The sequence below is a fragment of the Somniosus microcephalus genome, chromosome 19 (genome assembly GCF_052327205.1).
Source record: "Somniosus microcephalus isolate GS21.2 chromosome 19, FLI_Smic_1.0, whole genome shotgun sequence".
In the NCBI taxonomy this organism is placed as follows: Eukaryota; Metazoa; Chordata; class Chondrichthyes; order Squaliformes; family Somniosidae; genus Somniosus; species Somniosus microcephalus.
The window spans coordinates 40,739,198-40,761,475 of NC_141005.1; the positions used below are offsets into that span (position 1 = coordinate 40,739,198).

Genomic DNA, 22,278 nt, shown 5'->3' on the forward strand with positions numbered 1-22,278 from the left:
ATGTGGGGAAAAAGAGAACAGTTTAAGCTCTGTTGATGGGAAGCATGGGATCGCTAGAAATGGAAGGGAGGGTTACTCTCTGGGCTTAATTGAACATAAAATAGGCGAGCCATTAAAATTGCAATGACAATTCAGTACTTAAATTTTGCCTGTTTTAAAACCAATAATTCATTCAATAATTTTTTTTATGTGGTACCCAGTGATTGACATAGCCTCATAGAGACTCCCAGTGTTCCTAAAAAGCATTACATTTTAAAATGATCACTTGATTTTATTATATGACAGCACAGGTGAAGATAGTTTTATAGAACTAAATTCTGCTTGGTTTAAGTTTTATGTTATCCTTGCTTTTAAATACTCTTCCCGTCTCTGTTTTTATACCCACCCTTTATATAGTCAGGTGCAGTTCATACCAGCTTTTTTGTAGTTTATCTAATAGTATAAACATAAAAAAATTGGATAAATGTAAGATTGGTTTATAAATGTCACAATGGTCTTCAAAGTACATGATCAATAATTGAATAATAAATCCACTTCAGGGATTGCGGAAGTTATCCTTTCATAATTGCTACACTGTGCTGAAGTCTGTTTACTTGTGACTTTCAGAGATTATACAAGAAAAATAACGAATTTTTGGTATTAGAGTAGAGCTGATGTTGACCAGGTTGCCTGTAGGGTAGGGTACTGTTAGGGATCTGACTGAATTAGTATTTCCCATTTTCACAGTATTAGGAATATAAATGCAGGTGCACATGTATGTTATAAATACATGTGTTCAGCCTGCCACATATAATACCCGTGGCTGCATTTGGAATTCAGGAAATTACTTCACTGTGCTCCCTATCATTAAGGCAGATATTTGTTGTTTGAAACAATTTCAAATAGTAGCAGTATCCAAACTATTTCTTGCAGCATGACCGTATCACAAAACAATCACGGAGGCTGACGTAATGACACGTGGGCTGTTTGCTGTTAATTTTCTCAAGACTATGATGACCGGTCGGATTGAAATGTTCAGCCTGGTTGAAATGTGCTTATGCAGGCAATGTTGTTCCAGTATACTGTTAACAGCTCCCCCGGTGGTTTGGATGAATGTACTGCAGTGCATGATACTGAATTATACAGGGGAGGAAGTTTCTAGTTTTGACCCTTGGTCTGGGCTGAGTTAGCTGATTTCAGCTAGGGTGATGGGAGTTTTACAGTTAGCTCTGGCACGCTAGGTTTGAGAGAATGAAAATCAGGCAGGATTCCTGTTCCTGATTGCTTGTTTGACAGCGGTTCTGAGCTCCGCTGTGAGGCCCTCCAGTCAAATATAACTTGCCAGTATTCACTGTCTGTAATCACACATGAAGGATAACTACTTGGGTGAAGTATAGGGCAGCTTCTGGTGTTTGTGGGATCATAACCTCATGATACGGCAATGTCAGGAGAGGAGGGACAAAATGGGAGAAATTGGAAATCGTTATTTTTTAAATATACCCTTAAGACAAGGGTCCCAATTATTGTAAAGCACATAATTCAATACTGACTGGCAATCTCTCGAGCACATTGAATATGTTGTAAATATATTTATCTCAGATTTTGCCCTGGATTGAGAATCCCAATATATTAAAAGTTGAATTATGTTACAAACATCATACTGGAAGATTCTTTACCACTTTGAACTTGTAAAAAAAATTCTGTCCATTGTGAAAGGAGAAGAATCATGTTTTCTAACTGCTTCAGCAGTGAGACGCCGTTAAAGTCCATCAACTGAGGCTTTCCCCCTTTTCTTTTATTTAGGTGAGTTAGATGAAAAGACAGTGGAAAATAATGAACAAAGGGAAGAAATTATTCGCCTTAAACAAGAAAGGCAGTATCTAGGAAATGAGCTCACTTTAGCAGGTAAGTTAAGAACCCGAAAGAAATACAGAGGGTGTTGTGTGGACCAGCAAGGATTCCAGGTCAGTCTCTGGTCTGGACTAAGTTAGCTGATCCTAGCTGGGGTAGCAGTAATTCAGTATGAATGGCCTTGTGTTCTGGGGCTAAGGAAGAGAAAAACACAGTGCTCCTGCACTTGATTTCTTATCCAGTGACTAAATTGTGATCCCTACCTCCTTTTCACAACTAGCACAAATTACATCAGTTCATACATGAAGGATGAACTTTTACAGGCGGTATTGGAGGGCTCGTGTTGTCCATGGAACTGTGCTCCACTGTTTCAGGATCAGAGGTTTGGGGGGGAAACACAATAAGACCCTCCAGTGTCCTTCTTGAGCAATTGTTTCCAAAGTAGTGGCTTCCCTCCCACTCCATTTAACCACATCAGTCTTTGTAACATCATGTGATCTGTCCGCCATTTACTTTATATTAAAGACAGCTTCAAAAAAAAATTAAAAGCAGATATTCTAGTAAATAATCTTAAGTAAAGACCAACATGACAGAACATTTTGTCATCTGAAGTGTTTAGGTGTACAGGATGTGTTTTTGCTTTTTTTTCCCTGTTTTTTTTCTGTCCAGTTATAAGAAACCGTGATTTAATGCATAATACTGCAACCTAATGTTAATTTATATCAAATCAAAAAAACTTTGATATTACTGTAGCTGGTAATGTTGCAAGATACATTTTCCAATATTTTTAGTGATTTTGCAACCATAATAAGTTCGAGGTCCTCTATATACAAAATGCTGGGTTTGCATAAAGAGAAATTCAGTGTCTTGTTTTACGATTCCATTTCAGTTGAACGGGAGAAGAGGAAAGATCAGATACTGGAGTTGGCAAGATCAAAACGGGAGCGAGCAGACACTGAACTGCATGGTCTTCGGCAGGTAAGACCATTTGAAATCTGTTAATGTAATCATTAATTAAATATTGAAGGACAAAAAAGTTGCTTTGAAGCAATCAAGTGTACACAAACAAGAAGAAAATTGTACTCAGTCATCATGTACATAAGAATAATTGATTCCCAAGTTCAGTGGAATATTCAGTTATTTGATTCAATGTATAAAATAAATGAATAGATCACTGATACCTCAGCAAGTTTAGTGAGTAAAGGTTGAACCATACAAACCAGCATGCTTCCAAAATGAATCATCGATTATGCATAGGAACCAAGAGTAGGCCATTCAGGCCCTCAAACCCGTTCCTACATTCAATTAGGTCATGGCTGATTTATATCTCCGATCCATTTACCCGCTTTTGATCCATATCCCTTGATATCATTACCTAATAAAAATCTGTTGATCTGTCTTGAAAATTTCAATTGACCCAGCATCCACAGCCATTTGGGGGAGGAATTTCCAGATTTCCACTACCCTTTGTGTGAAAAAGTGCTTCATGATTTCACTCCTAAATGGCCTAGCTCCAATTTTAAGATTGTGCCCCCACTAGAGGAACGTTTCTCTGTATCTACTTTATCAAATCCCTTTGTTATTTTAAATATCTCAATTAGATAACCCCTCAACTTTCTAAACTCGAGGGAATACAAGGCAAGTTTATGCAAAGTGTCCCTACAATTTAACCCTTCAACCCCTGGTATCATTCTGACAGGTCTGTAGTTTCCTGGTTTCTCCCTCCGTCCTTTCTGAAATAATGGAGTGATGTTTGCAGCAGTAAGTTAACTGATCTTAGCTGGGGTGTCACTGTGGGTAGTACAATTAGCCTCTACAACCTTGGGTTAGGGAGGAGGAAATTGGTCAACGTTCCTGTTCTTGACTGCTATCTAGGGGCCCTCCTAGAAGGCTGCGTGTGTGAATGTTCAGTGATGTTAGGAATAGGCTCATTTTGATGCCCCAAAATCAAATCGCCTGCCAACACTTCCTGTTGAGGCTCACACATGGATAATGGCCACTTGGGTAAGGGGCACCTGGTGCTCCTGGAACCATACCTCAGTAAGGAATTAACAACTTCAGGAAAAGATTGGCAATGGGGGAGAAATTAATATATACAATATTAGCTTGTTGAAATTGTGTAGAAATGCACTATGACTATCTATAGCAGTCAATGATAGCAGTCCATAGTTTACATGATGTAAACGCAACATTGATTTGCGTTAGGATAAACTATAATGTTAAATATTTTGAACTACATAATTTCATACTTTTTTTTCCCAGTGATGTGTAACATTACTGGATGTTAGTACCAGTGCTATGTAATTTTGTTTGGGCATAAAAATTCTGCATTCTCTTCTGTGGACACACATTGCCTGTTGCCACTTAATACTGCCCTGAGTTGGAAGCAGGTGAGCAAGAGTCGTCTAAACATCCGACTTCCCCTTAATCCACTCAGTGCTTTCCTGCAAGCACTAGTATTATGATCATTTACATGCAACAGCAATCCTCCGCAAATTGACGGGCAATTTGCCCGGCTCCATTGTTGGCCTTGCCTAAGCCGATAAGAGTCTTAGGCTCCCCATTGAACTTAAGGCCGATGGTGACATTACTGGATTAATTTTCAGGATGCAAAGCAATTTTGCCACTTAGAACAGGGTCACTCATTCAAATGCAAATTACATAGATTTGTTTCAGAAAGTAACATTTTGGGCTACAGTATATGAGTAATTTGATACATGACGTGGTAAGTGTGGCATGCTTGGGAGGAAAATGGTGACTTTGGACCTATAATTCCTAAAGCTTTCCATGTTCTTCATGTTATTTCTGGGTCTGTTGTAGAATAATTGATTGAGATTGATTGCTATGATTGGTCAACAACTCCATTATCATTGTATCATGCGACTACCAGGATGGTAGAAGGCGAACTAGATGGACCATGGTCTTTTTTCTAGCAATTGCTATGTTCCTATGAAAGCAGTGCAATGGGGGAGGGGGTATGTTCTACTGTTCCTGATCATGACGGACAGGGTTGCTGGTTCAACAGTTCATGGACCAAGAATGTTTGTGCATTTTGCACACCTACCCTGTCATTCACTCATTAACTTCTCAAGGACCAGTACAGCAATTCTCAAACACAACTGGGTTACAGCGTCCTCTTTTGCTTGTTCTTTTTAGTTTTTTCCTTTCTGTCTCTCTTTTTCTCTTTCTTAATCCATTCTCTTTCTTGCTTTTTTTTATTCCTCTTTCTGTCTCTATATTTTGTTTGACTATAACTCACCTTATTTCTTTTTCTTTCTCCTTCCTTTCATTGGTCAGGGAGATAAGCCATTGGCTCAAGGTCCCAGATGTGACATTACCGTTATTGGATTGACGTTCCATCAATTGGCGGCACAAATATGGTGAGATGTCAATGGTGAGCATAAAAATCCAATTACAGTAATGTTCACCGCCAAACCTGCCATTGCAGCAATTTCTGGCCCATTGCATTTTTGCCAGACTGATCTGGAATTCTAATGCAGTCTACCTACCATCTTGAACAATGGGCTAACGTGTGGGATATGATGGTGGGTCACCACAAAATTCCAATGTAGATTAAGCTTGTGGCCCAAGAGATGTGTCCAAATGGTTTTTCTTCATGGTTCAGAACTTCTAAACATGCAACAGAAGGGGTTCCTCTGGCTCATCCGTGACACTCATGCCCAAGCTGGATTTACGGCAAGAAGGGAAAGCAGCCTTCGTTGACCTGTAACTGAGTCTCCTGGAAGGGGGAAGTCAGCCTCACTGCCTTTTTACCAAAAGACCCTTGCATAAGGATCTGGATTTAAACTGTTTATGATGAATAAGTCTGGTACGTGGCACTGAACTTGGATGTCTATAACATCAAACTGCCCTGTCTAGGTCCTTCCACCTTGCTGAAAGCAGATTTCCTTCCTTTAAGTGAGAGAAAACTCTGAGACTTGCAACTGCTGCTGGTAGGTGTTACCCAGAGGCCAGTTATGAGAACACACACTTTATCTAGGTCTACCATGATTGGGATGTAGAGAGTTAAACAGCTACTGGTGAAGCTCCTCCGCACCTCAAATTAGTGGTCCCATCAGGTATGGTGTGTTTTGATGCTGTGACAATGTCATTTGCACATTTTATGATGTGTTGTGCTGCTTGCGAGGAGATCCTGATACCTGCTAGTGATGGCTTAAACCTGTGCTTGTTATTTGTGTACCAACCAGTGACTATATTCTTTTGGGAGGGAAGGGAGAGAGGCAAGCTGGATCTCTTTGGTGTTAGGTGGTTCTGAAATGACATGATGGAAATTTAAAACCAAGTCAATCCTCGTTAGTGGCTCAGTAAGTAGGCAGTTTTGCAGTAGTCCCGGGGCACTGTTAATGGATTGACCAGCCAGTCTGGCTCACTAATTCAACCTGGAGGACTAGACCTGTTGCTGGGAGCTGGGATTTTTCCAACTCCACTCCAGAAAACCATGCAAGCCAATGCAGTAACAGGTAGGTTGTACGACCTGAGCAAGTTACAAGAAGCTTACCAGTGCTTTGTTGTACACTTTTAGCTGTTTAATCTCCAGCAGTACCTATGTGTACAATTGGAGGTCCCCAATCTTGGGCTTTGCCAACCTGTATACCTAAGCTCTCTTAGCTTAGGTAAAGAGCATTTCCCTATGGAGGGAAGAGTATGCACTCTGTGTTGGGCACATAGAGATTCCGCAGTTATTGATTTCTCAGTGGCTTAACTGCACTATTTAAAATAAAATATCACAATTGTTCTTGGTTACAATGCAGTCATACATTTATGCATCATTGGCATAGTGAATAGAAAGTGTGGTTCAGTGTACAAATCCATAATTTCATATAATAAACAATGAATAGTTGTTAAGATGAAATTAACCAGTTATTTTCTTAATTATTCTAGCATATAGTATTTTACCCGTCTTCTCAGATGTTTGTGTGGAAAGTAATGTACTTGTATCTATCTAATCTTTATCATTTATGTGTCGCTTCTATATCTTGTGATCAGGTAAATGAAAAGCAACAACATGACTTGCAGCTTCTGCATCTGAATCTTGAAAGTTCTCAGGAGTTGATCCAAAAGCAGGAGGAGAAAATTCTTGAAATTAGGTAGGCAGGAAGGTTTGATTATGTCGTTTAAAAACCACTGTACTTTCACACTACCACACCCCCACCACACCACTTCCAAAAAAATTTTGGGCACCGTATAATAAAAAGGGACACATCGACCGTGCCTTGGTTGAAACTAGCCCAAACTAAGGATTGAACATGGACTCATTGAGCTATAAATATAATTTGATGAAATGTAACTTCACAAGCTAGCAAAACTCAGTGAGGCAGCCATCCTGGGTGAATAAGGCTTCAGGAAACCTGATATTAGGCTTCTGAAAATGGTGTCCTATAGTAAACTGCTAGGAAATTTGTAAAACGTGGTCATTACAATATTTCCCTCCCTCTCTGGGGAAAGCATGTGGCTTCCTCTCTGCCAAAGGTGGAAGCTCACAATATGGGCGTCTTAGATGACAACCTAAGGTTGTAGTTGATGCTGAGTGAATTGAAATTTTCAAGACTGAAATCGATAGATTTTTGTTAGGTAAGAGTATCAAGGGACATGGAGGAAAGGTGTGTAAATTGAGTTGAGATACAGATCAGCCATGATCTATTAGAATGATGGAACAGGCTTGTGGGGCTTAATGGCCTACTCCTGTTCCTATGTTCTATGGTGCTTCGATAAGGTTCCACACAAAAGATTGTCATGCAAAATTAAGGCTCATGGGATTGGGGGCAAAGTATTAACGTGGATAGAGAACTGGCTGGCGGATAGAAAACAGAGAGTTGGAATAAACGGCTCGTTTTCAGAGTGGCAGGCAGTGACCAGCGGGGTGCCGCAAGGATCTGTCCTGGGACCCCAGCTGTTCACAATATATATAAATGATCTGGATCAGGGAATTGGATGCAATATTTCCAAATTCGCTGACGACACTAAACTAGGAGGAGGGGTGGGCTCTGATGAGGATGTCAGGAGGCTACAGTGCGATTTGGACAGGTTGGGGGAATGGGCGGATACGTGGCAGATGCACTATAATGTGGATAAATGCGAGGTTATCCACTTTGGGGGTAAAAACAGGAGGGTAGATTATCTAAATGGCAATAGATTGGGAGATGGGGAAGTGCAGAGGGACCTGGGTGTTCTTGTGCACCAGTCACTGAAGGAGAGCATGCAGGTGCAACAGGCGATTAAGAAGGCAAATGGTATGTTGGCCTTCATATCAAGGGGGTTCGAGTATAGGAATAGGGATACCTTACTACAGCTGTACAAGGTGCTGGTGAGACCGCATCTGGAGTATTGTGTACAGTTTTGGTCGCCCCATCTGCGGAAGGATGTTCTTGCCATGGAAAGAGTGCAACGGCGATTCACCAGGCTGATACCTGGAATGGCGGGAATGACCTACGAAGAGAGATTAAATAGTTTGGGCTTGTACTCACTGGAGTTTAGAAGATTGAGAGGGGATCTCATCGAAACATATAAAATTATGGCAGGCCTGGACAGGCTGAATTCAGAGAGAATGTTTCCAATGGCCAGGGAGCACAGAACCAGGGGTCACAGTCTAAAAATAGCGGGCAAATCATTTAAAACAGAGATGAGGAAGAATTTCTTCACTCAAAGAGTGGTGAGCCTGTGGAATTCCCTGCCACAGAGGGCTGTGAAGGCTAATTCAATAAATATTTTCAAGAGAGAATTGGATATATTTCTGAAGGCTAAGGGGATTAAGGGTTACGGAGAAAAGGCGGGGACGGGGTACTGAACTGGTAAGATCAGCTATGATCTCAGACGAGGATCAGCCATGATCTCATTGAATGGCGGAGCAGGCTCGAAGGGCCTACTCCTGTTCCTATCTCTATGTTACTATGTATTACCAACGCCCCCCTTTTCCATGAAAATCCTGAAGAATCCCATGCCCTTTTGGTGGAGCCAGTCCATCTCTGATCATGGCCAAGCACAATTCTGTCCTCTGCCGTTATCCACATGTGCACATTCTAGCAGTGGTCACTGGACAGCAATTGGGAATGGGAACCCTGATTGATATTTTTCTTCTTGGGTCCAGAAATTTTGAAGCCAATTGTCCATTAAATTATTAAATACTTAGCAATTATAATTAAGGCATAATGTCCCTAACTTTTGTAATTTAAACTGATAACATAAGACAGTAGAAAATGTCTTTCAAAAAGAAACGGTAGTTTTGGGAATGATTGTGGTTTGCTTTTTTAGTGAAACATATATGGTGTATATTTGAATATATTTTTATATTTGGAATGTCCTTTCATAAAAGTGGAGAATTGGTTTAATGTTAATGTGTGTTGGACACTGAATGTTGGACTACAAAGAACAACTTGAAAATTAGATGTCAAGACACTGCCAAAATTGCACTTGTATCCAGATTTGACTCTTCCATTTTGCCTGTTCCAGTCTGTAATGTTCTTGAAGCTTATATTTTTGTCATATATAAAAGGATCTGTCTGTCTGTCTGTCTGTCCGTCCTTTGGTGTGTCTGTCCGGCTATACACTCTAAAGTTATAGAGCGTACCTACACGTGCGTTACATCAAAAGAAAGCTTACGATTCCAGAACGGTCATAAGCGTATTTACGTTTCGGCGAGACAAAAATTGCGGCCGCGGTATCCAAAAAACGTTAAAAATTCCGCTCATTAGCATAGAGTGACAGCATAGAGTGACATTAAGGTCGACCAATCGTACGGTCGAGTGACCCGACGGTCGACCAATCGCTGCGTGGCGGGGGCGGGTTTGTCACGCGTGCGGACGGGCCCTCCTAGAGTCGAGCGACAGGACGATTGACCAATCCTACGCTTCGGTGACATGACGGTCGACCAATCGGTGCGTGTGTTGGCGGGCCTTATCTTTCTGAACCAAGGTGAGCGGCCGCCATCTTGATTCCAAACTGTTCATTTCTTTTTCCCGCTTTCTGCGTGTTTCTTTTCAAATCTACATTTCCAGCAAAAAAAAATTGCTTTTATTAAATTGTTTTTAATAAACAATTAATTGTCCTATAACACAGTCATCGCGGCTGGGCTCTAAGTCCAAGCCCTTCCCCGCAGTCTCAACCGTCCCGCCGACCTCACAAAATGGCAGCCGCCCTTCACCCACCGGGCTCTGAGTCCAGCCCCTTCCCTCACTCTCTCTCCTTCCCCCTAGTCTCTCTCTCGCTCTCTCCTTCCCCCCAAGTCTCTCTCTCTCTCTTCCCCCAAGTCTCTCTCGCTCTCTCTTCCCCCCAGCCGCTCGCTCTCTCTTCCCCCCAGCCGCTCGCTCTCTCTTCCCCCCCAGCCGCTCGCTCTCTCTTCCCCCCAGCCGCTCGCTCTCTCTTCCCCCCCAGCCGCTCGCTCTCTCTTCCCCCCCAGCCGCTCGCTCTCTCTTCCCCCCAGCCGCTCGCTCTCTCTTCCCCCCAGCCGCTCGCTCTCTCTTCCCCCCAGCCGCTCGCTCTCTCTTCCCCCCAGCCGCTCGCTCTCTCTTCCCCCCAGCCGCTCGCTCTCTCTTCCCCCCAGCCGCTCGCTCTCTCTTCCCCCCAGCCGCTCGCTCTCTCTTCCCCCCAGCCGCTCGCTCTCTCTTCCCCCCCAGCCGCTCGCTCTCTCTTCCCCCCAGCCGCTCGCTCTCTCTTCCCCCCAGCCGCTCGCTCTCTCTTCCCCCCAGCCGCTCGCTCTCTCTTCCCCCCAGCCGCTCGCTCTCTCTTCCCCCCAGCCGCTCGCTCTCTCTTCCCCCCAGCCGCTCGCTCTCTCTTCCCCCCAGCCGCTCGCTCTCTCTTCCCCCCAGCCGCTCGCTCTCTCTTCCCCCCAGCCGCTCGCTCTCTCTTCCCCCAGCCGCTCGCTCTCTCTTCCCCCCAGCCGCTCGCTCTCTCTTCCCCCCAGCCGCTCGCTCTCTCTTCCCCCCAGCCGCTCGCTCTCTCTTCCCCCCAGCCGCTCGCTCTCTCTTCCCCCCAGCCGCTCGCTCTCTCTTCCCCCCAGCCGCTCGCTCTCTCTTCCCCCCAGCCGCTCGCTCTCTCTTCCCCCCAGCCGCTCGCTCTCTCTTCCCCCCAGCCGCTCGCTCTCTCTTCCCCCCAGCCGCTCGCTCTCTCTTCCCCCCAGCCGCTCGCTCTCTCTTCCCCCCCAGCCGCTCGCTCTCTCTTCCCCCCCAGCCGCTCGCTCTCTCTTCCCCCCCAGCCGCTCGCTCTCTCTTCCCCCCCAGCCGCTCGCTCTCTCTTCCCCCCCAGCCGCTCGCTCTCTCTTCCCCCCCAGCCGCTCGCTCTCTCTTCCCCCCCAGCCGCTCGCCCCCTCTTCCCCCCCAGCCGCTCGCCCCCTCTTCCCCCCCAGCCGCTCGCCCCCTCTTCCCCCCCAGCCGCTCGCCCCCTCTTCCCCCCCAGCCGCTCGCCCCCTCTTCCCCCCAGCCGCTCGCCCCCTCTTCCCCCCAGCCGCTCGCCCCCTCTTCCCCCCAGCCGCTCGCCCCCTCTTCCCCCCAGCCGCTCGCCCCCTCTTCCCCCCAGCCGCTCGCCCCCTCTTCCCCCCAGCCGCTCGCCCCCTCTTCCCCCCAGCCGCTCGCCCCTCTTCCCCCCAGCCGCTCGCCCCCTCTTCCCCCCAGCCGCTCGCCCCCTCTTCCCCCCAGCCGCTCGCCCCCTCTTCCCCCCAGCCGCTCGCCCCCTCTTCCCCCCAGCCGCTCGCCCCCTCTTCCCCCCAGCCGCTCGCCCCCTCTTCCCCCCCAGCCGCTCGCCCCCTCTTCCCCCCCAGCCGCTCGCCCCCTCTTCCCCCCCAGCCGCTCGCCCCCTCTTCCCCCCAGCCGCTCGCCCCCTCTTCCCCCCAGCCGCTCGCCCCCTCTTCCCCCCAGCCGCTCGCCCCCTCTTCCCCCCAGCCGCTCGCCCCCTCTTCCCCCCAGCCGCTCGCCCCCTCTTCCCCCCAGCCGCTCGCCCCCTCTTCCCCCCAGCCGCTCGCCCCCTCTTCCCCCCAGCCGCTCGCCCCCTCTTCCCCCCAGCCGCTCGCCCCCTCTTCCCCCCAGCCGCTCGCCCCCTCTTCCCCCCAGCCGCTCGCCCCCCTCTTCCCCCCAGCCGCTCGCCCCCTCTTCCCCCCAGCCGCTCGCCCCCTCTTCCCCCCAGCCGCTCGCCCCCTCTTCCCCCCAGCCGCTCGCCCCCTCTTCCCCCCAGCCGCTCGCCCCCTCTTCCCCCCAGCCGCTCGCCCCCTCTTCCCCCCAGCCGCTCGCCCCCTCTTCCCCCCAGCCGCTCGCCCCCTCTTCCCCCCAGCCGCTCGCCCCCTCTTCCCCCCAGCCGCTCGCCCCCTCTTCCCCCCAGCCGCTCGCCCCCTCTTCCCCCCAGCCGCTCGCCCCCTCTTCCCCCCCAGCCGCTCGCCCCCTCTTCCCCCCAGCCGCTCGCCCCCTCTTCCCCCCAGCCGCTCGCCCCCTCTTCCCCCCAGCCGCTCGCCCCCTCTTCCCCCCAGCCGCTCGCCCCCTCTTCCCCCCAGCCGCTCGCCCCCTCTTCCCCCCAGCCGCTCGCCCCCTCTTCCCCCCCAGCCGCTCGCCCCCTCTTCCCCCCCAGCCGCTCGCCCCCTCTTCCCCCCCAGCCGCTCGCCCCCTCTTCCCCCCCAGCCGCTCGCCCCCTCTCTCTCTTCCAACAACAACATGCCCTCGAAAAAGCCTCGGCACCGCCGGGCACTCCAGCTAGTAGAATATAAAGCTGAAAACTTTCTCTGAATTTATAGTATAATCACAAATACAGATTTTCTAATTATAGTGACATTTTTATGTTTATCTATCTGGTTCTTTCAGCACCAATTGACTTTTAAGATCTTCACTTGGTGCTTTTAAGAGTTGTGCAGTATTAAAATTTGAAAAATTCAATAAAGGGGCTATGAAAACTTAATCACGAGCTCTTGCCGTTGATCCTGTTTGATGTACTTTTTTTCTTTAAGTTCAAGTAGACTTCTCTCAGGCTCCAACTGTATGGCACAGAGCAGGAATGGACAGAATGAGATAGAGGGACAAGAACACAAAAATGACATGGTCATTAAAAAATGGAAAAAGGAGGCAAGCAAAGAACATAAAAAAGATTGCATGACCAATAGACACAAAGAAGAAACAGTCAAATCAATGCAGAACCACAATGGTGAATTAATTCCAAATAATACCAAACAGCAGGGCCACTTATTGGTCACACAAGTGGGCAACACTCTCAATTGCAGAACTTGTACCTCGTCCGAATGTGTAAATGCTCAAACTATCTTTCCTATTGACTTTGATCAGTCTGCTAATGGAAATCTGACATTCAAGACCTATACACTTCAAACTAATGCTAATGATTCTATTAAAAAACCTACAAAATATGTTATGCCAAAACAAAGTTTCAAATATACAACTGCAAACAATTGTAGCTCACCTCAGGCAAGAGATGACAATTTACAGCAAGCTTCAAAGAAGCAAAAATGGAAATTTGAAGGATCTCCTAATCCCAATATCACAGAATGTATGGAACAACATAATAATATAGCTTATATAAACACTGATCATCACAGTCCTAGCTGCAGCAACTCTTGCCATTGCAAAGCCATCTTAACCACTATTTCAGTAGATAACCATCACTCTCTTGGTTCCAAGCCAAGTGCAACTTCTATTGTGTCATCCAAAGAAGCAGCGAAGGCTTCAGAAGACAAATACAGTCATGAACTGAATGAATGTGGAATGAGTGAAGAAATGATTCGGCCTCATACAAGGAATGACACCGAACAGGATCCTCTGATCACAGAACAAGATTGGATAAAGCCTTTTCAGCCAGCTGTAGATGTAAAGGACTTGTGGTGGCTGTACCTAAATGATGGTTCGGGATCCTCACGTGGGTTAGACAGTCCTACTACTGTGGAGAAAAAGAGGTGCGATAACTTCAGTTGTAAAAAAAAAAATTGTCTAAGGATTAAAAGGGCAGCCATCGATAGCAGAGCACTTTGGGATGACTTTCATTTTAAATCTTAGGAAAGCCATAGTAGGATTCTGAACTGCACCACAGCAAGGCATATCCAGACTAAATGTTGCAAATGTATATGGGTTCAGTGCAGTATGTACCACTTATTTGGAAGTACCTGTATTTGCTGATGCACTACTTTATTCCCTGTACATTAATTGGGAGGGAGAATGTTGAGTTGTATGAATTTTTTGACTGATCACCGTTTTAGGTGTCAGACTACGCTCACTATTAGCACTCTCGCCTCTGAGTGAGTAGGTTGTGAGTTCAAGCTCCACTCTAGAGACTTGAGCACATAATCTCTTTTGCTAAGTGCATTTTGGAAGCATTGGGTGAGGACTAATTGGATTTGAAAGTCATTCCCTCTGTGTTTGAATCGCCTACTGCTGCTGTTTAGGCTCACATATCAAGAATGAGCACTTAGGTATTGGAGTGCTACCAGGTGCCTGTGGAATTGTTTACTCTATAATTTGTCACCACTATCTGCAGACAATAAGAGAACATTGGAGAGAGAGAAAAATTCAAGCCACTGCTTCTTTAGAAATTAGCTAGGAGATCTGGTCAAGCAGAGTTTGGCTCTTTGAACTTTTCTAGCTGGATTTCACCCTGCATTACTTCTCATGTTGTTGCATTTTATGACTTGAGTCGATGGAATTTTAACCCTACTCGCTCAGCAGAAACCTGGCGGGTGGACAATTAAAATCACCCTGGCTCTTACCTGTCCAAAAGCTGCCATAATCGCAACATCTGCAATTTTAACCTGCTCTCCTGAGCTGGCAGCAAGACAGGCACCTGGAGCCACAGGGTCCTTCTTTACATATGCATGTTGTGGCCCAATGACACCATTGAGACCCGACTGTAATTTTAACTCGGGCCTGAGCGGGGAATCCACTTAGTTAAAATCGGGGCCATTTATGGGAGATAGATAGAACTCAGTAACTTTGAAACAACGTTTCCCTTTACATTTATTCTTCCTATACCACTAACAGTGAGGAAAGGCTGGAACTGAACTCATTTGGTCTGGAGTCACCACTGCGTTCCATGAATTCATCGCCAATCAGAGAAAGGCCAAGGGGAAAGAGCAGCCTCCACGGTGACCTTTGCGCGAATGACTCTGTTTCACCAGTGAGAGTGAATGCTAATGAGGACAGTGGAATGGTGTCTGCTAATAATGTAAGTTTTTACAGTCTACTAAAGATTTATCACTAGAGAAGGAAACAATTATAATCAGTAAGAGCCTTTGCCAGCACTGGTATCCTTAGAAAGATTTACTAGTATGGGTAATTTTCAAGTACAGTACACAATTGCTTAGACATAGCCCAATGGCAATCTTAAAAGGCCTATATGGATAATATTTGCAAAACAGTACATTCTGAATTTTTTATTATACAACCATGAAACCAACCAACAAGGATCAGTTAATAAAAAGCAAAAAAAAACTGCATGCGCTAGAAATGGGAAACAAAAACAGAAAATGCTGGAAACACTCAATAGGTCAGGCAGCATCTGTGCAGAGAACAGACGAGGTAACGTTTCAGGTGTCGTCCCTTTGTCAGAATATATAAGCAGTTAATGTTCTACTTTATGACAGTGTATTTGAAAAGGCCTTGTACCCTGTTGAGTTTTGACCTGAATGTACACAAACTACATGCTAATACAGTAACTGCTGAAAAACAGCTTCTGGAAGCCAAAGCTTGCATTATTTATATAACTGTGTGTTAAATGGGAGGGGGAGGGTCCTCAGATATTTAAACTTATTTTTGTTTAACAAAATCTTTCAGTGATCAACTTAGAACGGAGTTTATTTTGGAATCTTTGAATTCCTTACTTGCCGAGCTAGATACTCTTGTACGTTAAGTGCAGTTTTTTTGTTCGAACGAACAGGATGGGTCGCAAATTAACTTGCATTCATTATGCAAGATATATTTTGTGAATAAGAACTACTAAACAATGTGCCTTTGTGTTGATCTAAGTTAATGAGGCTTGTCAAATTCTCTTAAGACTTATCGAGAGGACTGTTCACCAACTACTAAACTGCAACGCCTGCTGGCCGAATCTCGACAGATGGTCGCTAGCCTAGAGCGCAGCACTCAGCTTCCTCTTGGCTTGTCATCCTGTACGAGCAGCAACAGCAATGTACGGGTAAGTGAGCTTCCACAAAATTATTTCTGTATTTTGAAGGTAAAGAACGATGATATGTAAATTGAGAAACCTACCTCATATAGGCTGTACTTCGCGACCAAAAAATGATGCCATCACAATAATTAAACTGCAGATTTTTTTTTTTTAAACTTCCCACTATTTGATTTCTCTTCACTCTGTCCTCCCCAAACAGCTCTTTAGCATGATTTGAAGTATAGAAACATAGAAGATAGGAGCAGGAGTAGGCCATTCGGCCCCTCGAGCCTGCTCCGCCATTCAATGAGATCATGGCTGATCATCCAAATTCAGTACCCTGTCCCTGCTTTCTCCCCATATCCCTTGATCCCTTTAGCCTTAAGAAATATATCCAACTCCTTCTTGAATATATTTAATGAATTGGCCTCAACTGCCTTCTGTGGTAGAGAATTCCACAGGTTCACCACTCTCTGGGTGAAGAAATTCCTCCTCATCTCAGTCCTAAATGGCTTACCCCTTATCTTTAGACTGTGACCCCTGGTTCTGGACTCCCCCACCATCGGGAACATCCTTCCTGCATCTAGTCTGTTTAGTCCTGTTAGAATTTTATAAGTTTCAATGAGATCCCCTCTCATTCTTCTAAACTCCAGTGAGTATAAGCCCAATTGACCCAATCTCTCCTCATACGTCATTCCTGCCATCCCAGTTAAAAGTTAATTTATGTTGAAAATTTGGTATCTATACTACAATTAAAATATTCTGTCCACCCCCTTTCTTGGATCTGATTTGGGCTCTAATAACACATGACCGTGAATGTTTTATTGCTCCTGTGGAATTGCAAGACCAAACCGATGTCACAGCGTGCACGGATGGCGATGAGTTGCTTTACATCGGGCTGTCAAGCTCTCGCTACTTTAATTTCCCTGTCCAGGGAAAGTTCAAGTTTGTAAGGCATCTCTTCCCATCCTAATACTGCAGATTAGCCACCAAATCATGAGTCAAACCAGGGAAAAGTGGTTGCTGATGAACATTTGCATTTACTGCCCTGGTTTCACGCACCATCTTGAGAAGGAGACAGAATCTGGAGGTAAGCATTTAAACCCTCAGCCCTCTGACTTAGAAGGACCTCAACCCCATCACCGAGCACAATAACGTACACAAGTATATAACTATATGTGGACCGCAAATGTCTCAACCTGCAAGTTTTATGTAGTCTGTAATATAGAAATAACTTTGTATCAACCCATGCCCTGAAAGATTGTGTAAATCCCTTGTACAAAAAAAGGAAATTTGAGGGAAAGCAAAATGTTAAGAGCTAGGGTACCTGCTTGTTTTATTTCAACAAATGAAAAAAACAGCAGTGCTCGTGAGAACGTTGGCCAAACGGTTCAGCCTCGAGAATTCGACTGTCTTCTCAATCCTGATCCGAAGTCAACCTGTGCACCGACTTAAGACGTGCTCCCACTCTTCAGGGGCCATTAATGAACACAGCACAGATGCCATCACCACCCCTCTGCCCAACAAACCAGTTTCCTCCCCATTCCTGAGAATTGCTCAATGCCACCCACTCACTAGACCAAACAACCCTGCAAAAAGCAAGATCCCTCTTCTCTTCTCCCCCACCCGATTTATGAGTGTTGGTGTGAGAGCTAGACTGGGACACTTGTGGATTTTAGAGAAACGGGTACAAATACGGTAAAATCATTTTTTATATTGTGTATGGTATGCCTGGAAAATGGAGTACTTTTACATTTTCTGCTTTTGTTTCATTCAGTAACAACTGGGGTGGGGAGACATCATGTCTTTTGTTTTTTAAAGTGGGTGGGAGGTGCTTTTTTAAGTTTCAGAGCTACTGCTTACCATGGATTTTAACCAAAGAAAGACTGCCTGGATCCCCATGTTTCACCACATCACAATACAGGGAGGAGATACAGTATACCACAAAGTATTTTCCCAAATTAATTTTAATTTTTATCTGTGAACTTTGACACAGGTAATGAGCTAGTAGCTTTTAAAAAGACACTAAATATTAGAAATTTGTATGGAAGAAAATGTTGAAATATAGGTGCAAAATTAGATTTTTTTACATTATTTGTAGGTGACAAAGTTTTTAGCTATTCAGTGTATTCATGTAAATAAACTTTATGAATGGTTCCTAAAATATAGATGCTTAGTAAGTGACTTGTTAGCTACTGTTCTGGCCCTGCACTCTAAAATAGGATACCAGAGTTTACGTAGTTGTACCTCATATTTACAGCACAGAAACAGGCCATTCGGCCCAACAGGTCTATGCCAGTGTTTGCTCCACATGAGCCACCTCCCACCTTACTTCATCTCGCCCTATCAACATATCCTTCTGTTCCTTTCTCCCTCATGTACTTAACTAGCTTCCCCTTAAATGCATCGATATTAGATGCTAGTATTGACTGACACTTACAGTTGGGTTTTCCCCTAAGAAGCAAATTTGCAAAACTCATGGCAGAAGAGGGGTCCCTTGCACATCACTGGAGTACATTCTGACTGGTCAACTGAGGCAGAAAAATTACACTCTGTGGAGATTCACAGGTTGGACAATCCTGAGCCCTTGACCAAGGAAAATATCATGATGACTCCAGGAGTTAATTTTGAAGGGGAGATTGGAGACGAGGAGAGTGAACAGTCATGGGGAAAGATACCTAAACTGCTCAAATTTTGACATAATTTACCATACAACTCAAGTTTTATTTCATTTTCAGAGTCCCCTTAGAAGATAATAGTCTATTGTTTAAAGGAAACGGCAACCTAAAACCACATTGACCTAGTTTTCTTATTGTATTCCCTCTCGTCACTTCCTAAACAAAATCTGTTGGGTAAATCTTTGTAAGCTGCTTTCAGTGTGACTTCTTTTAATCTACTTTAGGAAGATTTGGATTTGATAAATGAAAATGGTTTCACCTTTTTGCTCCTTTGTCTTTCTCCATTCAGTGTGTAAAGCTGGTGTCTTCTTTTACCCATGGGATTTGTAATAGCGTATGGTTTCTGTGGTTTAAAATTTCTTGATTCTAAAGCTTTGGCTAGATGAGGACTTGTAGGAATGGTAAACTGTATTTGTAAAGCTTGAACAGTAATCTAGTTAAGGCACAGTCGTGCCAATTAATGGAACCTGAAATCAGTAATTTTATTTGTAAATGAATGAATTAAACAGTACGCCCAATCTCTAAACCTTCTAACTATTTGGTGCGAGTTCAAAGGGGAAAAAAATCTTAAATTTGTTGCAAAATCGATGATAGTTCCTATCTGCCACCAGAAGAAAAAAATTGAGGCTCTATTGTAAAGAATAGTATCTTTGGAAATAACTTTAGGCAGCCATTCAGTTGGAGCTCTGCTCCTGCTCAAATTCCACTCAAGCTTTAGTTTTTTGGTTTGTAACTTTCACAAATTGCTAAAAAAAAATTTGTTCCAGGAAATGGATGACACTGGCAAGGCAGCATTTATTGCCCATTCCTGGTTGCCTTGGCAACTGAATGGTTTGCTAGGTCACTCTCACTCCAGAAAGCATTAAGAGTCAGCCACATATTGTTGGGCTAGAGATACATTAAGGCCAGACTGGGTGGCAGATTCCCTTCCCTGATGAATGTTAGTGAACCAATTGGATTTTTATGATAATCCGCCAGCTTTTACGGTCATTATTTCTGGTGCTAGCTCCCAAATTACTCGATTGAATTTTTGATTGTAACTCACTGCTGGCAACTATTTTCAACTAGAAGCATTTATTTCCTCTCAAAGTGTGAGGGATGGATTTCGTTTGTGCTGTGAACATTAATTTATTGCCTCTATAACTTAAAAATGTGTGCCCAGATTTTAAACAAATGTAAGTTTTCACTCGTTTAAAATGGCCTTTATTTTAAACATGGGTGTGCTCAGAACGATCCACCTCTCCTACTTATGTGCCTATTGGAAACCACCTGTCACTTGAATAATGTAAAACATACTGCATTGCCTTCACTGGAGGGGAGCATGTAGTTACAGCACGATAAGTTTTACATATGTGGTTTCCATTATAAGTGTGGACATAGGAATTTATAATGTAAAAGGTTGACGGGAAGTGCGGGCAGACCTAAGATTTTTAATATTATAGATTTTATGTGATTTGATTGGTACAGGTTCTGCTTTATTTTATTGATTACGGTTGCTGCTTATGGTTGATTTGTTGGTGCTTTGCTTCTGATTTGTTGATTTAAGAAACTTGAGCCAAAGTGTGAGATGAAAATGTGATGTGACAGATAGGAAATGTCTGCCATGTTACTTTTCTTGTAGTAATATAGAAATTGCCTAAAGCTGGTTTAATGCAATTATCGGTACTATCATTTTATAAAACCTTCAGGTTTTGAATTGTAAGGGAATGTCTATTTTCCAGTTATATTGATTGTTTTCCCCTGGTTTCATAAAGGTTGAAGTTAGTTTGGGTGGAGATAATGAAACTGAAATTTACACCTTTTGAGTTAGACAAGAGTGTTTTCCATATTTTCACTGCTAGTGTGTCATTGTCACTGCTCTTCGAAAGAGCTGCTGCAGACTCGACGGGCCGAATGGCCTCCTTCAGTGCTGTGCTATTCTCTGTCACAATATACAGGACAGAATGGATCGGAAAGGAATAGCTATAAAAGTCATTTCCAAACAAATTACTTGTGTAATATCATTGTATGTGGGATGTGAAATATGAATCCCATTGTTTTAACAATGGCATTAGTCTTGTTATGATGCTGTTCTTTTAAAGGTACTTTCACTCCTTTCCCTGTAATATGTTTCCCAAAATGGAAAGCAAAGAAATGAACAGTAAGACAGCATCTTACTTAGCAGATACTGTTGTTTTTTTCTTGGCACAAAAGAGGTACAGAATGATCACAATTCCTGCTGTATTTGTTCCACACCTTTCACGGGAATGGTAGCATAGTGGGTGTTACTGGACTAGTAATCCAGAGGACTGGCCTAATAATCTGGAGACGTAAGTTCAAATCCCACCACGGCAGCTGGGGAATTTAAATTCAGTTAATTAAATAAATCTGGAGTAAAAAGCTAGTATCAGTAATGGCGACATGAAACTATTGGATTATCGTAAAAACCCATCTGGTTCACTAATGTCCTTCAGGGAAGGAAATCTGCCATTCTGCTCTGGCTTATATGTGACTCCAGACCCACAGCAATGTGGTTGACTCTTAACTGCCCTCTGAAATGGCCTAGCAAGCCACTCAGTTGTAAAAAAACTGCTACGAAAAACAAGAATAAAAAAACCGGACGGACCACCCGGCATCGACCTCGACACTGGCTACGGACACGACAACGGCACACCCAGCCCAGTCGACCCTACAATGTCCTCCTCACCAACATCTGGGGACATGTGCCAAAATTGGGAGAGCTGATCCACAGGTTAGTCAAGCAACAGCCTGACATATTCATACTCACAGAATCATACCTTTCAGCCAATGTCCCAAACTCCTCCATCACCATCCCTGGGTATATCCTGTCCCACCGGCAGGACAGACCCACCAGGGGTGGCGGTACAGTCGGGAAGGAGTGGCCCTGGGAGTCCTCAACATAGACTCTGGACCCCATGAAGTCTCATGGCTTCAGGTCAAGCATGGGCAAGGAAACCTGCTGATTACCACCTACTGCCCTCCCTCAGCTGATGAATCAGTACTCCTCCGTGTTGAACAGCACTTGGAAGAAGCACTGAGAGCAGCAAGGGCACAGAATGTACTCTGGGTGGTGGACTTCAATGTCCATCGCCAAGAGTGGCTCGGTAGCACCACTACTGACTGAGCTGGCCGAGTCCTGAAGGACATAGCTACCAGTCTGGGCCTGCGACAGGTGGTGAGAGAACCAACACAAAGGGAAAAACCTACTTGATCTTGTCCTCACCAATCTACCTGTTGCAGATGCATCTGTCCATGACAGCATTGGTAGCAGTGACCACCCCTCAGTCATTGTGGAGACGAAGTCCCGTCTTCACACTGAGGACACCCTCCATTGTGTTGTGTGGCACTACCACCGTGCTAAATGGGATTGATTCAGAACAGATCTAGCAGCTCAAAACTGGGCATCCATGAGGCGCTGTGGGCCATCAGCAGCAGCAGAATTGTACTCCACCACAATCTGTAACCTCATGGCCCGGCATATCCCTCACTGTACCATTACCATCAAGCCAGGGGACCAACCCTGGTTCAATAAGGAGTGTAGAAGAGCATGCCAGGAGCAGCACCAGGCATACCTAAAAATGCGGTGCCAACCTGGGGAAGCTGCAACACAGGACTACATGCATGCTAAAAAATGGAAGCAGCATGCTATAGACAGAGCTAAGTGATCCCACAA

General features: G+C 44.7%; 1 protein-coding gene across 2 annotated transcripts in view; it reads left to right on the forward strand.

The window, feature by feature from the left end:
- ccdc62 (coiled-coil domain containing 62) overlaps positions 1–22,278 on the forward strand; it is a 46,048-nt gene that overhangs the window by 18,121 nt on the left and 5,649 nt on the right. The window contains exons 9-14 of one of the 2 annotated variants that reach the window (XM_085961680.1): positions 1,783–1,884; positions 2,720–2,808; positions 6,838–6,938; positions 12,770–13,723; positions 14,802–14,985; positions 15,814–15,954. In XM_085961680.1, the coding sequence (XP_085817806.1) occupies positions 1,783–1,884; positions 2,720–2,808; positions 6,838–6,938; positions 12,770–13,723; positions 14,802–14,985; positions 15,814–15,954 (1,571 nt within the window). The remainder of the gene's footprint in view (positions 1–1,782; positions 1,885–2,719; positions 2,809–6,837; positions 6,939–12,769; positions 13,724–14,801; positions 14,986–15,813; positions 15,955–22,278) is intronic. The other variant, XM_085961681.1, reaches the window with a different exon arrangement.